Source organism: Adiantum capillus-veneris, chromosome 14 (assembly GCF_014529385.1).
Source record: "Adiantum capillus-veneris isolate H3 chromosome 14, ASM1452938v2, whole genome shotgun sequence".
Taxonomy (NCBI): Eukaryota; Viridiplantae; Streptophyta; class Polypodiopsida; order Polypodiales; family Pteridaceae; genus Adiantum; species Adiantum capillus-veneris.
Window position 1 is genome coordinate 55,275,731 of NC_140944.1, and position 12,377 is coordinate 55,288,107.

The 12,377-nt window shown below is 42.5% G+C and overlaps 1 protein-coding gene across 1 annotated transcript; it reads right to left on the reverse strand.

The window, feature by feature from the left end:
* Positions 1 to 10,430: 10,430 nt before the first annotated feature.
* LOC147442397 (mavicyanin-like) lies at positions 10,431 to 11,301 on the reverse strand. The gene is made up of 2 exons (XM_086529655.1): positions 11,065 to 11,301; positions 10,431 to 10,974 (listed from the first exon to the last, which is right to left on the reverse strand). The coding sequence occupies exons 1-2, from the start codon at positions 11,243 to 11,245 to the stop codon at positions 10,646 to 10,648; spliced, it is 510 nt and encodes a 169-aa protein (XP_086385781.1). The 5' UTR covers positions 11,246 to 11,301; the 3' UTR covers positions 10,431 to 10,645.
* Between the last annotated feature and the right edge of the window lie 1,076 nt (positions 11,302 to 12,377).

Sequence of the window (12,377 nt, forward strand, 5' to 3'; positions counted from 1 at the left end):
AATCCCAGAAGATATTGATGGCAACTTGGGTGAGAATAAAGTTATTTTTGTTTCATCTTCTCTCTCTCTCTCTCTCTCTCTCTCCCCCACACTCACACACACACACACACACACATGTCTTGAAAAAAGAAGAATTTAAAATGTTGTAGGAGCGATCCAATGAGATCTCAAAGATCTATTTGATGGTCTCAAGTTCAAGACCTTAGAGAGAGAGAGAGAGAGAGAGAGAGAGAGTCGCATTGCATGTGTGTGCATGTACCTGCACGTGTAGAGAGAGAGAGAGAGACAGAGAGAGAGAGAGAGAGAGATTTTCCTTTCGAGCTCATAAGGCTCCGTCTTACCAAGGACACCCTTCAAGCCCTTCAAATTTCTCAGGGGCGGTCACTTAATATTTATGCGACTATCACGTGAGTACTGCAGAAGAGTTTTTTTTTCCTCACATTTTTAGAGCACTGGGGGCCGGGTTACCCAGTGTGAGGTGGATTAAGTACTGGAGCGATCCATCGACATCCCTTGCAGTTTCGACGTCACATGTAAGTGTTTGTGTGGAAATCAAACATGGCAGACGAGTTTCCTAAGTTTCATGGATTGCCTAGTGAAAATACGCACTCTTTTATTGAGAAATTGGAAGTTACTTACTTGCTTCGAGGCATACAAGATCCGGCTATACTGTTACGGCTGTTCCAATACAGTTTACAGGATGAAGCAAAAGCTTGGCTACAAAATTATGGAGAGGCGGCACAAGCACAAACGCCGGGGATTGTGTTGGACTATAATCATGTGAAGCTGGCATTTTTGGCACAATACAAGAATGTCGAAGCACCTGATGAAGTTTGGCATGAGATTTTGGGCTACACTTAGAGGGCTAATCAGAGTGTGGATGATTTTGTCATGCATTTTACCCGCCTTTGGGATAACTGGGCCTGAGCATTGGGAAATGAAACCCCTCCCGCCATGTTAAAAAAGGATTATTTTATGGCAACCTTGAAGGAGAGTTTGAAGTTTAAAGTTGAGTTGAAGCGGCCTACCACTTTTGAAGAAGCATTTGTAATTGCGAGGGGGAAAGAATGGAAAGCTCAAAGACTTAACGAGTATGGAAGAGTGGTCCATGGACAGGTTAATGGTGGCCAAAATGAGGAGAGCCAGGTAGAGGTTGGAGTTCAACCTATACGAAGGGTTGTAGACACTGAGCAATTGCAGCATAATATGCAGGACATGATGACCATGATGCAGGAGTTACGGCTCAATGTCCTTGGAGGTGGTCATGGTCGTGGCGGTGGTAGAGGGGTGGCCCAGCCATATGAAGCTCAACCTAATGCCAATGCGGGTCGTGGACAAGGTGCTTCTCAGCCATCCAGCAAGAAGGTTTATCCCTACTTGTTATAATTGTTGTGAATTGGGACATATCAGCACTCATTGTACAAAGCCAAAGAGGATGGGAGGTGATATGTACCCACTTTCCCAGCAGGTTTGTGACAGGTCTAATGATTATGCCTTGGATATACGAGATGATCGTGGTGCTGAACAAGAGAATCAAGATTCAACATCAGGTGATCACGTGGTATTGTGCAAGTTGAGAATAAAGAGGCAGATATGATGCCATTGGGAAAGCGAGAAAGGACACCAAATGGTGTTGGCCCTAGCAAGAAGAAAGGGAAGGAGAAAGAGGGTGAAGATGCAAAGACCAAGAAGAAAAGGAGACCTCGCGGGAAGTTTGAAGTAGTGGATTTTCCATTGGGAGAAGGTCAGACAGCTTATAGTCTCAAGGAGGATCTGATTGGGAGTAAAGTAAATTGTACTTTTGGACAGTTGATGAACATGGTACCTAAATTTAAGAGGCATTGGAAGTCGTTAGTGAATCCTATTGAAAAAGAGCCGAGGCGTGGTCATGTGAGAGTGTTGTCTCTGGAGGAGTTACCCCACATCTGTCCTGTGGTAAACGCTTGGCACAAAGGTGTGGGCATGGGAGAGGCCTACATTGATGGAGGTGCGCAAGTTTGTGTGATCACACACTCATGTGTCGAGAGACTTGGCTTGATCATGTCTGGAAGCTCTAGGTTCAGGATTCGACTAGCAAATCATGCCAAAGTTAAGTGTTTGGGACTAGTCAAAGGTCTAGAGATTGATGTTTTTAATGTGAAAGTTATGGTGAACTTTCACGTTATGCGGGCAGGTTTAGGAGCTTTTCCTCTCATATTGGGACAACCTTGGTTAAGAGCTGTTGGTGATGTACAAGATTGGGGCAAGGGCACAATTGCTGTGTATAGCAAAAAGGGAGAGAAGAGGATGTTTGATATAATTACCAAACAGCCTGTGGCATTAGAAGAGGTGTCTGAAGATGATGAATCGGAAATCACCAGTGAGGGAAGTTTAGAGGATTCAGATACTACTACTTCGAGTTCCAGTGACGAGGGTGAAGTGTCCTTTTTGTTACTAAATGAAGAGGATAATGAAGATGGTGAAGTGCTGCAGATTTCAGAGGATATAAATGCGTCAAGTCGATTGGAGAAGCTTGAAGAGTTAATGCACCCCAAGCAAGAGCTGTCAGTGAAGAAAGGACTTGTTCAAAATATGCTAAGTACAGATTTGTCACAAAAAGAAAGGGTGGAATACCTAAAGATGCTGGACGAGTTTCCGAATCTTTTCATTACATCATATCCAGAAATAAGGGGTTTTTTGGGGACCCAGTGAATATTGAGTTGATAGAAGGAGCAAAGCCAGTGAGACAGAAACTAAGAAGAATGGGTAAGGAGAAAATGAATGCTTTAAAAGAAGAAGTGGATAAGCTTTTGAATGCAGGGTTTATTGTTCCAGTATATAATGATGAGTGGGTCAGCCCTATAGTGGTCACTCCCAAGAAGGATGAGAGTTGGAGAGTTTGTGTTGATTATAAGCCGTTAAATGTAGTGACCAAAAAGGATCCTTACCCGTTGCCTTTCATTGATTAACTCTTGGATACAGTGGCTGGTTTTGAAAGATATAGCGTCTGTGATGGTTATTCAGGATACTTTCAGCTTATCCTTGCTCCTGAAGATCAGAAGAAGACTACCTTTATCACTCCATGGGGTTGTTTTTACTTTCTTTGCCTTCCCTTTGGGTTGACAAATGGGCCTGGGGCTTTTGAGAGAAAGGTAGATTGGGTTCTTACCCCATTCCTTGGAAAGTTTTCAAAGGAATCATAGATGATTTTTTTGTGTACAGCTCACACAAGGAGCATGTTCAAAAGCTTGAGATGACTTTTGCAAGGTATGATGAATGCGGGGGTCAGTTAAACCCTAAAAAATGTCATTTGGCACAGCCAAGGGTGAAGCTTCTTGGACATATGATCTCTGAAAATGGAATTGAAGCAGATCCAGGGAAAGTAGAAGCTTTGCTATTGCTGTCATCCCCAAAGGATACAAGACAATTGGCTACTTTTATTCAGAAGGTCAAATATATGTCTCGTTTCATACCTTTGGCGTCACAGCTGCTGTATCCTTTGCAGCAAGTGGTAAAAAATGATCCTTTGGAGTGGACACGTGACTGTGAGGATTTTTTTGACAAAGTTAAAGAAGTGTTAAGCACCTTACCTGTTATGCAGGCCCCTGATTTGGGAGAAGAAGTTCTATGTTAACCCGTCAGTTGGAGAAGATGCTATTGGGGCTATGTTGTTTCAAAGAGGGAAAGAGCCTCAGTATATGAAGCTTGTTTATTATGCTAGCAAGGTGAAAACTCCTCATGAAAGAGAGTACTCAGAGGTTGAATAGCATGGTCTATGCGTGTAGACGGTTTAGACATTACTTGTTGCAGAAATCGTTCACCTTTCTCACCAGTTTTCATTGCTTCCTCAATTGTTCAATAACTCAAATATATACAAAGGCAGTGATGAAATGGGTTATTGAGCTGCAAGAGTTTTAATTCACTTTTCTAGTGGAAGAGAGTACTCGGGCCACTTTGGCAGACTTACTCACTTATAAAGAGACTCCTGTTTTGGTTAAAGAGGAGATGGTCCAAAGGAAAAAAGTAGAAACCTTTGCTATATCAAATGCTTCAGTGCTACATTTTGATGGCTCTTATCGAAGAATTCATGATGCTACTTCTGGTGGGGTTGTTATTTATGATGCGCAGGAAAATCTTGTGAGGAAGTAAGGGTTAAAACTCAATGCAAAGAGTAATAATGAAGCGGAGTATATGTCTCTTGAAGGCGGGTTACACATTTGTCTACAATTGGGAATCAAACGTTTGCAAATCAAAGGTGATGTGTTGTTAGTGGTAAAGCAGGTGTTGTGAGTATGGAAGAATAAGAATCCTAGAGTGAAGAATCTATGTTTCAAAGTGAAATCGCTACTCAAAAAGTTTGAGGCATGGATTTTGTAGCATGTCTAAAGGACTCAAAATGAAGAAGAGCATGAGGCCGCACAAGCAATGATTACTTGTGTGTTTGTGTTGAAAGGGGATGCCCCTTTGTATCATGGAAGAGAGGTGGTGTCAAAAGAGGTGGATTTCTTATTGACCGGTCTCTTTCCTAAAGACTTGCCTTCATCTAAAAAGTATGCTTTTATGAGAAGATCAAGGAAGTACAAAATGATTGGTGATATGCTTTACATGAAAGGAAGTGATCTGGTGTTGCATCAAGTGCCTTGGAAGGAGGAGATTTACAAAATTTTAGAAGAAAACCATGAAGGGTCTTGCGGAGGTCATTTTGCTATGAAGATTATGCTTCACAAGATCTTGCAGGAAGGCTATGTTTGGCCTAGTATTCAATGGGATGTCAATCACTGGTGTAAATCTTGCTTGGCTTGTCAAAAGATGGGAAAAAGGGTTCTTAAACCCGAGTTGCGGAAGACAATGAGGTGTTTGAAAAATGGGGCCTCGATGCTATTGGGCCATTACCCACTACAAGTAAGAGGAATGTGTATATTTTGACAGCGGTGGATTATTTATCACGTTGGGCAGAGGCCAAGGCTGTCAAACAAATTACCAGCAACCAAGGAGATGGGAAAATTTGTTTACGAGCACATATGCTGCAAGTTCGGGGTGCCATTGGAGTTACTGTCTGACAGAGGGCCAAGGTTTAGAGGTGAAATGTTCGATTTCTTATGCAAGAAGCTTGGCATAGAGCATAAATACAGCACCCCTTATTATCCGCAGTACAATGGACTTAATGAGAGGTTTAATGGAGAATTGGTGAAGATCTAACAAAAATGACTTTAACACATGCCAAAACTTGGGACTCGGAGTTGCCTTGTGCATTATGGCCATATAGAACGGCAATAAAAACTAGCACACGATTCTCACCATATCACTTGGTTTATGGCAAAGAAGCCTTGATGCCTATTGAAGTGGAAATCCCTGCACTCAAGTTTTTGTCATTGCAAGATGAAGAGAAACAAGCCTCTTGGCAACAAAGGTTATTGGATTTACAATGTCGGCAGCTAGACAGGCTTTTGGCCTTGGATTACTATCAAGAAATGTGTAAAAAGGCCCAAAAAAGAGCTAATGAATGCATGAAAGATAAGGGAATTGAGAAAAGAGATCTTGTTTTGCAATACAATAGTAAATTGGACCACACTTTCCAAAAGAAGTTTCAGATCAAGTGGGAGGGTCCTTTTACTATTGTAAACAAGTTTGATAATGGGACATATCAACTGGTTGATTTAGATGGTACACTACATAGCTACCGTGTTAGTGGTTATAGACTTAAGAAGTATTTAGCACGGTTGATGACTATTGTGACAGATGAGATGCTATCAATGGAAAAAGAGTGTGAATGCGCCACAAAAGGTGGATGAGGTTTTTGGGGATGAGCTGCATCAATTGTTCACCCTGGGGACCTCTACTTGTCATGAATGATCAAGCAGGCTAGGGGGGGTTTGACAAATTATGGCAGGCATTTTTTGGATGAGTACAAAAGCCATAAATGATGCCAAAAAATCTTGCTGACCACCCTTATGTATATATATGTACATAGTGCTTCCAGCTTTGAAAGTGTCCTTGTAAAAAACCCTGTACAAAGGCTTGGTTTTGGTCAAGCTGTTGGTTGATTTTTGGGTTGGTCGAGCTTTCAAAAAATATTTTTTAATGAGCATTCCTAGCCGTGCTTGATAGCTTGCAAATCGGACTCCGACATCATGAGTTACACGCACTCGAAGTGCATCGGTTTTTCACTTAAAAAGTGGCGGCGGATGCACGTGGGAAGACGGAAAGTGGACCGACTTGATGGTTTTTTCTAGAAATGGTATGTTTTGAAATTTTTGGAGTTAGCCGGGGTAATAAGCTCCAAGCCATGCTTTACGGCGCTACATTTAGTGGTCGGGGTCACCCGCTACGCCTCCGAGAAAATGGCTCAAGTTGGGGGCAAAACATAAATTTCAGGTTTGGACATGGGGAAGTTGGGAGGATGGTGCCATGTGGCAATGGAATAACCCCACATGGGGGGGAGCATGTGAAAATTGGAGGGTATAAGTGGGGGAGTGGGTACCCCTAATGGTGTATCAAAGGAGTTAATGGAGCTTCTTGGCCTTGCTTGAGAGGGCTCGTGGGCTTTGGGGAGAGGAGGGGGCGCCCAATCTATGTTCCCACTGTGTGGACAGGTGCATGGCCCTTTTTTGGTCCCCGGACACTGTCCCCCCCCACTTGCCTTGGTCAAAAAGTGGCCGACGGCCCATTTTTTACCCAAAAAAGGCTCAAAATGGACCAATAAAAAGATGCCTAAAGGGGAAAATGAAGTCGGCTAAGAAGGGAGAGAAATCCCTTAGGATAAGAACCAAAAAATCCCCCTTTAATAGCTGTATTTTCCTGCACATCCTTTTTTGCTTTTAGAGACTTGTTTTTTGGAGCTTTTGACAGACCTTCCATCTTCAAAAGCTTGTAACTTTCTCGTCGGTTATTAGAATCAAGCATATGGATGCTCTACGGAGATCCTCACGATAGAAGCTTCATCTTCATGGTCTCGGTTTTTTAAAATTTTATCCATGGTTTGAGTTAGAGTTGTTTCTCGCCCATCTTCACAAGTGTTCGACTTTGGTGTTTTCTACCATCATACAGGGTTTCTTTCCAGCGGTATGACTCGCGCAGAGCTATATAGGCGCTTGTTTTCCTTGTCGTTTGCACGCTAACAATGTCTTGGAAAAACAAAAAATTGTTGTGGGAGCGATCCAATGAGATCTCAAAGATCTATTTGATGGTCTCAAGTTCAAGACCTAAGAGAGAGAGAGAGAGAGAGAGAGAGAGAGAGAGAGAGAGAGAGAGAGAGAGACCAATCATAGCCATCTATACTTTTCTTACAGAGATTTAAAATAGAAGTTTTCTCATCATTTTCATGCATTGACTTGAGGTTATCACTTCAACCACACTGCCAATTTTTCAACTACTATACCATGATGACAAGTCATATGTGTATGCACACATGAGCTCCATGAAAATTGCTATCCATCTAATATGTGTGTGTGTGTGTGTGTGTGTGTGTGTGTGTGTGAGAGAGAGAGAGAGAGAGAGAGAGTTTGGGGGGGGGGGGGGGGGGGGGTGGAGGGGGGGCACGAAGGGAGCATAAAAGTTTTGAATGTCATAGTTAGTATGCATGTATTCATATACAAATGTACATACATACATATATATATACATATATACATACATACATATACATACATACATACATATATATATATATATATATTATATATATACACACATAGACACACACACACACACACAAATACACATATATACATGTATGTGTGTGTGTGTGTGTGTTCTCAAGTTTTCAAGGAACCTAATGTGTACACAAAAAGAAGATGTCCTACATTGCCTCAATGTCCAATCACACATTTAATAGAGCAACAATTAAGCCAAATGGTTGGTATAGTATAGATTGTGCGCAAGGAAACAGGCTCAAGCTTGTTGAATACAATCTTCTCTCTCAAAGAGGAATATGGTTTTGTAATTAGAGGATAAAGATAGATAGAGATCAATGGCATGCATGATTTTAGTCACAACCTCAATTTTACACTATGTCCTTCAGTTTAGCATGATGGCCAAAACTCCCACAAAAATAAACAATTGAGCAACCTTACTTTGCTTTCGTTTCTATCACAGTTTAAGATGAAAATGATGTGAAAGTGTACATGAACAAATAGTGTGAACCTTATCATACTAAGATGATTATGTGTTGTCGTGATTTGGTGATGACGTAAACCCTTACCATGCTTGTGAACATAGATAGAGATCCAAGAGAAGCATCTAGAGAGCAGCATAGATGTAATCACATTCTTAATATTAAAAGAATGTCATCTCATCTCTTTGAAACTTGAAGCGTTTTTGGCCCATTGGAAACTATGAGCCCTTATATTTTCTCTTAGAGATGAAAAGTTTCATAATTACACATTGTAGAAATTATGGGCCTTCATCTTTAAAAGCTCACTGGCTTACCCAGTTTGTACTTCTCGACTTGGTAGCACTTTTATCAACTCTAGGTAGACCAAGGGAAAGATGGTCTTCTTGCCATATAAGAAGTTATGATGTACACTTCTACCATGTCTTAGAAGTAAGTAAGAGAGTGGAGTAGAGAGATATTGAATTCAATTGTGTTCCTATTGTTAAAACCAATTCTAAAACGGACTCCATTTTCAAAAAATTCTTTATTGTTACATTGATTCCAAACGGCTTTCATCTCTTCGTACCATGCTAACTTACCTAATCTATATAATCAACATTGGTAGCATTGCTAAACCAAGATACACAAGAAGGAGGAGACTCTCTCTCTCTCTCTCTCTCTCTCTCTCTCTCTCTCTCTCTCTCCCCCACAATAGAAATAGAGCACTCCTAAGTTTATAACAAGGGCTACCATCTTATGAAAAACAATGTCTATGAGAAGCTCCCAAGCTTGGTATCAAAGAATGTTTTGTATAATCTTACATATATTTATGTTTGTTAGAATCTTCAAGAGGTTGTGTAATGCATTACTTTTAGAAATGCAATAGAATATACATGTAGGAATAGAGTATTGATGGTGTTTCACTTGGAAGAGAAGATATCCCTACAAGATTAGAAGCGATGTTTCTTTGGCCGCAGCAACGCGCGGGTCACATACTAGTAATACTTAAAAAATTAACTGCACATGCACATACAAATTATATGACTTTTGTACGGCCAGGTTAACGACCTGAACGCCACATTTATGAAAAAATAGATGCTTCTAACAAACGAAACTCTATCAGCCGCATTACGGTCGAGTGCCGCCTGAATCTAAGGAGAAATAATGGCTTGCATACGAACATCATATGGACGCGTTACCGACCGATGCCCATATGATTTTTGGGAAAGGGGAAGGGAAATTGACTTACCATAAGGATACTAGATTCGCCGCGTTACCGACGTAGTACCCAAACAATAACCCAATACTTACCACAAGGACGCCATCTTCCCCGCGTCACCGAGGTGATGCCCCCATGGTAAGCATTGTTCCGTAGAACAGCTTACGCACACACTCCCATTGTGTGGTAAGATACCTTATAACTGTCGTGCAATACGACAAAAGGCACGCTACCACACAACCAATACACACACATAACACATACCCCGATCGTGTGGTCAGGTGCTCCGCCTACCGCTGCGCACTGTGACGCAGAGCACGCTCCCACACGACCCCCTCTCTCCTCTCTCCTCTCGACATACCTGCAAAGGCGGTCGACGAGCTCTCTCTCTCTCTCTCTCTCTCTAAAGATGAAGCAATGAAATAACACCCAGCGGGCCCGATCGGGCCCGTATATATATAATTATGCGGGCCCGCTGGGCTTTTCAGTATTCCCAGCAGGCCCACAAGGAAAATGGAAAAGCCCAGCGGGCCCACCGAGAATACTAAAAATCTCCGCAGGATTTTAATGGGTTTCTAGGTTGCCCTTAACCGGATTCTTTGTGATCATGTTTAGTGTAATGATGTAAATGTGTCAATAAGACCTTGTGATCATACAAAATTTATCGTAATTACGTAAATATTGAATCCCTGCTCTCTACAAAAGATTCATTTCACAAAAAAGTTTCCTGATAAGAAATTATGTAACAAGGAGGAGATTAGGGGTCTAGTTTCATCCCACAAACTCACTAGGACATAATAACCTAGGGCCTTTGGCAAGCCATTAAGGTCCTTGTAGAAAGTTCCAAAATGCTAGAAGCCATATGTTAAAGATTGTGGAACTCCTCTTCATTGTCATATCGAAGAAATTTTCATCGGCCAAATGTAGAGTGGGCACTAGGATTTGAGTCTATCCTCAACATACCTTTGCCACAAATTATCTTTACAGACCCGTTTCATTTTTTAAGAGCTTTGGAAATTCAAAAATATTACGGAATTCATTCATGTACTTTATCGATGTTCATGACAATTGTTAGCTACAACAATGCATTTCCTTGTTCTCAAAAGATTAACCAAGGATCAAATCTTTCCATGCAAATTGGCCATGTAAAAAATATATTGAAATTTTCATGTAAGCTGGTGGAACTACTTTCTGAAACAAATCATAAATGTGTTTGTAAGCTACAAGAGTGTCTCTTAGGAGGAGATATCTCATTCAATTGGCTAGAATTATTGGGCAAGAATGATGATGGCTTTTTTAGTGTGAACATAGCTCTTAAATCTTGGAACTCAGATGTGAAGCAAAAATGGATGGAACTAAAAGAGGAAGGAGGCGAGGGGAACAAGGAAAAGAAGGAAAGAGAGGAGGTGGATAGGATTGATGATGTTGGAGGCAGAGTCAGGGGAGGACGGCCCAGGAGAGGCCGGAGCGGCGGAGGTGGAGCTCAACACATTGATGGTGAACTTCATTTCCTTTGAGCAATGGTCACCAACCCCGCATATGAACCAGTATTGGCCCTCTGCCGATAATGAAAATGTGGTGTTACCCTTGCCATCAGAGAACAAGGCATTGCTTGTTTTGCATTCCTTGTAGTCCTCCTTGGTCACTTGTAGCACAGTATGGCTTGGTGAAGTATACTTGAAAACTAGAAGACAACAAAACAGTAAATGAGGATCCAATTTTGCTTGGTCGATATCAAGCTCTTTTAACCGCTTAACTTGAGAGTGCTACTTACAGAGGCTGTCGCCAGGGAGGTACTCATATTTCTCAGCCCAAGCTGTGTAGTTGACGTTGAGGCTCCAGCCAGAATCGCCGCCCACGTTGTATTGCGCGGCATGCGCCCCATTCATCAGCATGGCAGCAGCGCCCACCACCACCACCACCAGCCACCATACCACCGCTCTTCCGCCTGCCATGCCTCCTCCCTGACTTTCTTCTCTACTCCTGAGATCTCTCTCTCTCTCTCTCTCTCTTCGACTTCCTGGTACTTCCGTTTTGCGATGAGCTCTAACGTTCTTGTTTGCGTATACTTGTACATGGGTCTCGGCCGGCTTCGACTGGCCTCTTGCACCAAACAAGGTCCGGCTCTTCCCCTAGGTATACCTCGTAACCACCTCCACATTTGAGTCATGTATTGCCAAGTGGCATTTGCCCCCCCCCCCCCCCCCCTCGTTTATAAGTGACACGGGGTGTCACTCACGGGATCGACGGCGTAGGCGCATTTGCGGCAGGGCGGGGTGCTTTGGGCCGTAGGATCAACGCAGCAGGGGGGGCAAGAATATTATCCGTCAGACTCGCATTGTTTGCAGCGTGTCGCGATAGGTGGATTGGTTAGGCTGCGTGAGTCCAGTGGGAGAGGTGGTGGGTTCAAGGCGCGGCGCGTGCAGGGGGGGAATACCGAGGGAAACCTTTTTGCATGGCGCAGATGGGATCAACGGTGGATCCATTCTCCGCCGTCGATCCCTTGAGTCTCACTCGTGTCACATATCGACGAGCCCCCCCCCCGTTGGGGCGCGAATTGAGTTCTAGACTCGTCACATAGACCCTTGAGGTATCTTAGGATTGTTTCTACAAAGGTGAACTTCTCTTCTCACGTGTGTGCATGTCCACTTGTGAATACGAAGAAGAAACATGAAACGTGGTTAATTGGTTATCCCATTTCCCTATTGAATAACACGACTTTATGAGTTTTAGGCTCTTCCAAGACCTCTTGGGATTGCTCCTTCAATGTTAAATCCACACCCCGCCTCCCCCCCTCTCTCTCTCTCTCCCTCTCTCATGTTGTCGCGTCGTTTTGTGGGCACAGTAGGAAAATCAAAAAGCAGATAATAGTTATGCATTTTTGTTGAGTTGGTGCAATTCAAGACTTGATGTATGTATGAGATAAACCTAAAAATACAGATTGTGAGGAAATTTATGCAAAAACTAATGGTAAATGGGTGTAATTTGACTTGCTAAATATGTCAGATCTTATTAGAGTCAAATGTTATGGGCAAAAAACTCACTTTGGTCATGTTAAGGTGGTTTTCTCTATTTGAAAAGGAGGGG

What these genes read in the sequence shown, in the direction of transcription:
- LOC147442397 (XM_086529655.1), bottom strand. Translation starts at nt 11,245, where the DNA reads ATGGCAGGCGGAAGAGCGGTGGTATGGTGGCTGGTGGTGGTGGTGGTG. An exon ending in CCTCCCTGGCGACAGCCTCT is followed by an intron (nt 10,975 to 11,064) that starts GTAAGTAGCACT and finishes GTTGTCTTCTAG; the next exon opens with TTTTCAAGTATACTTCACCA.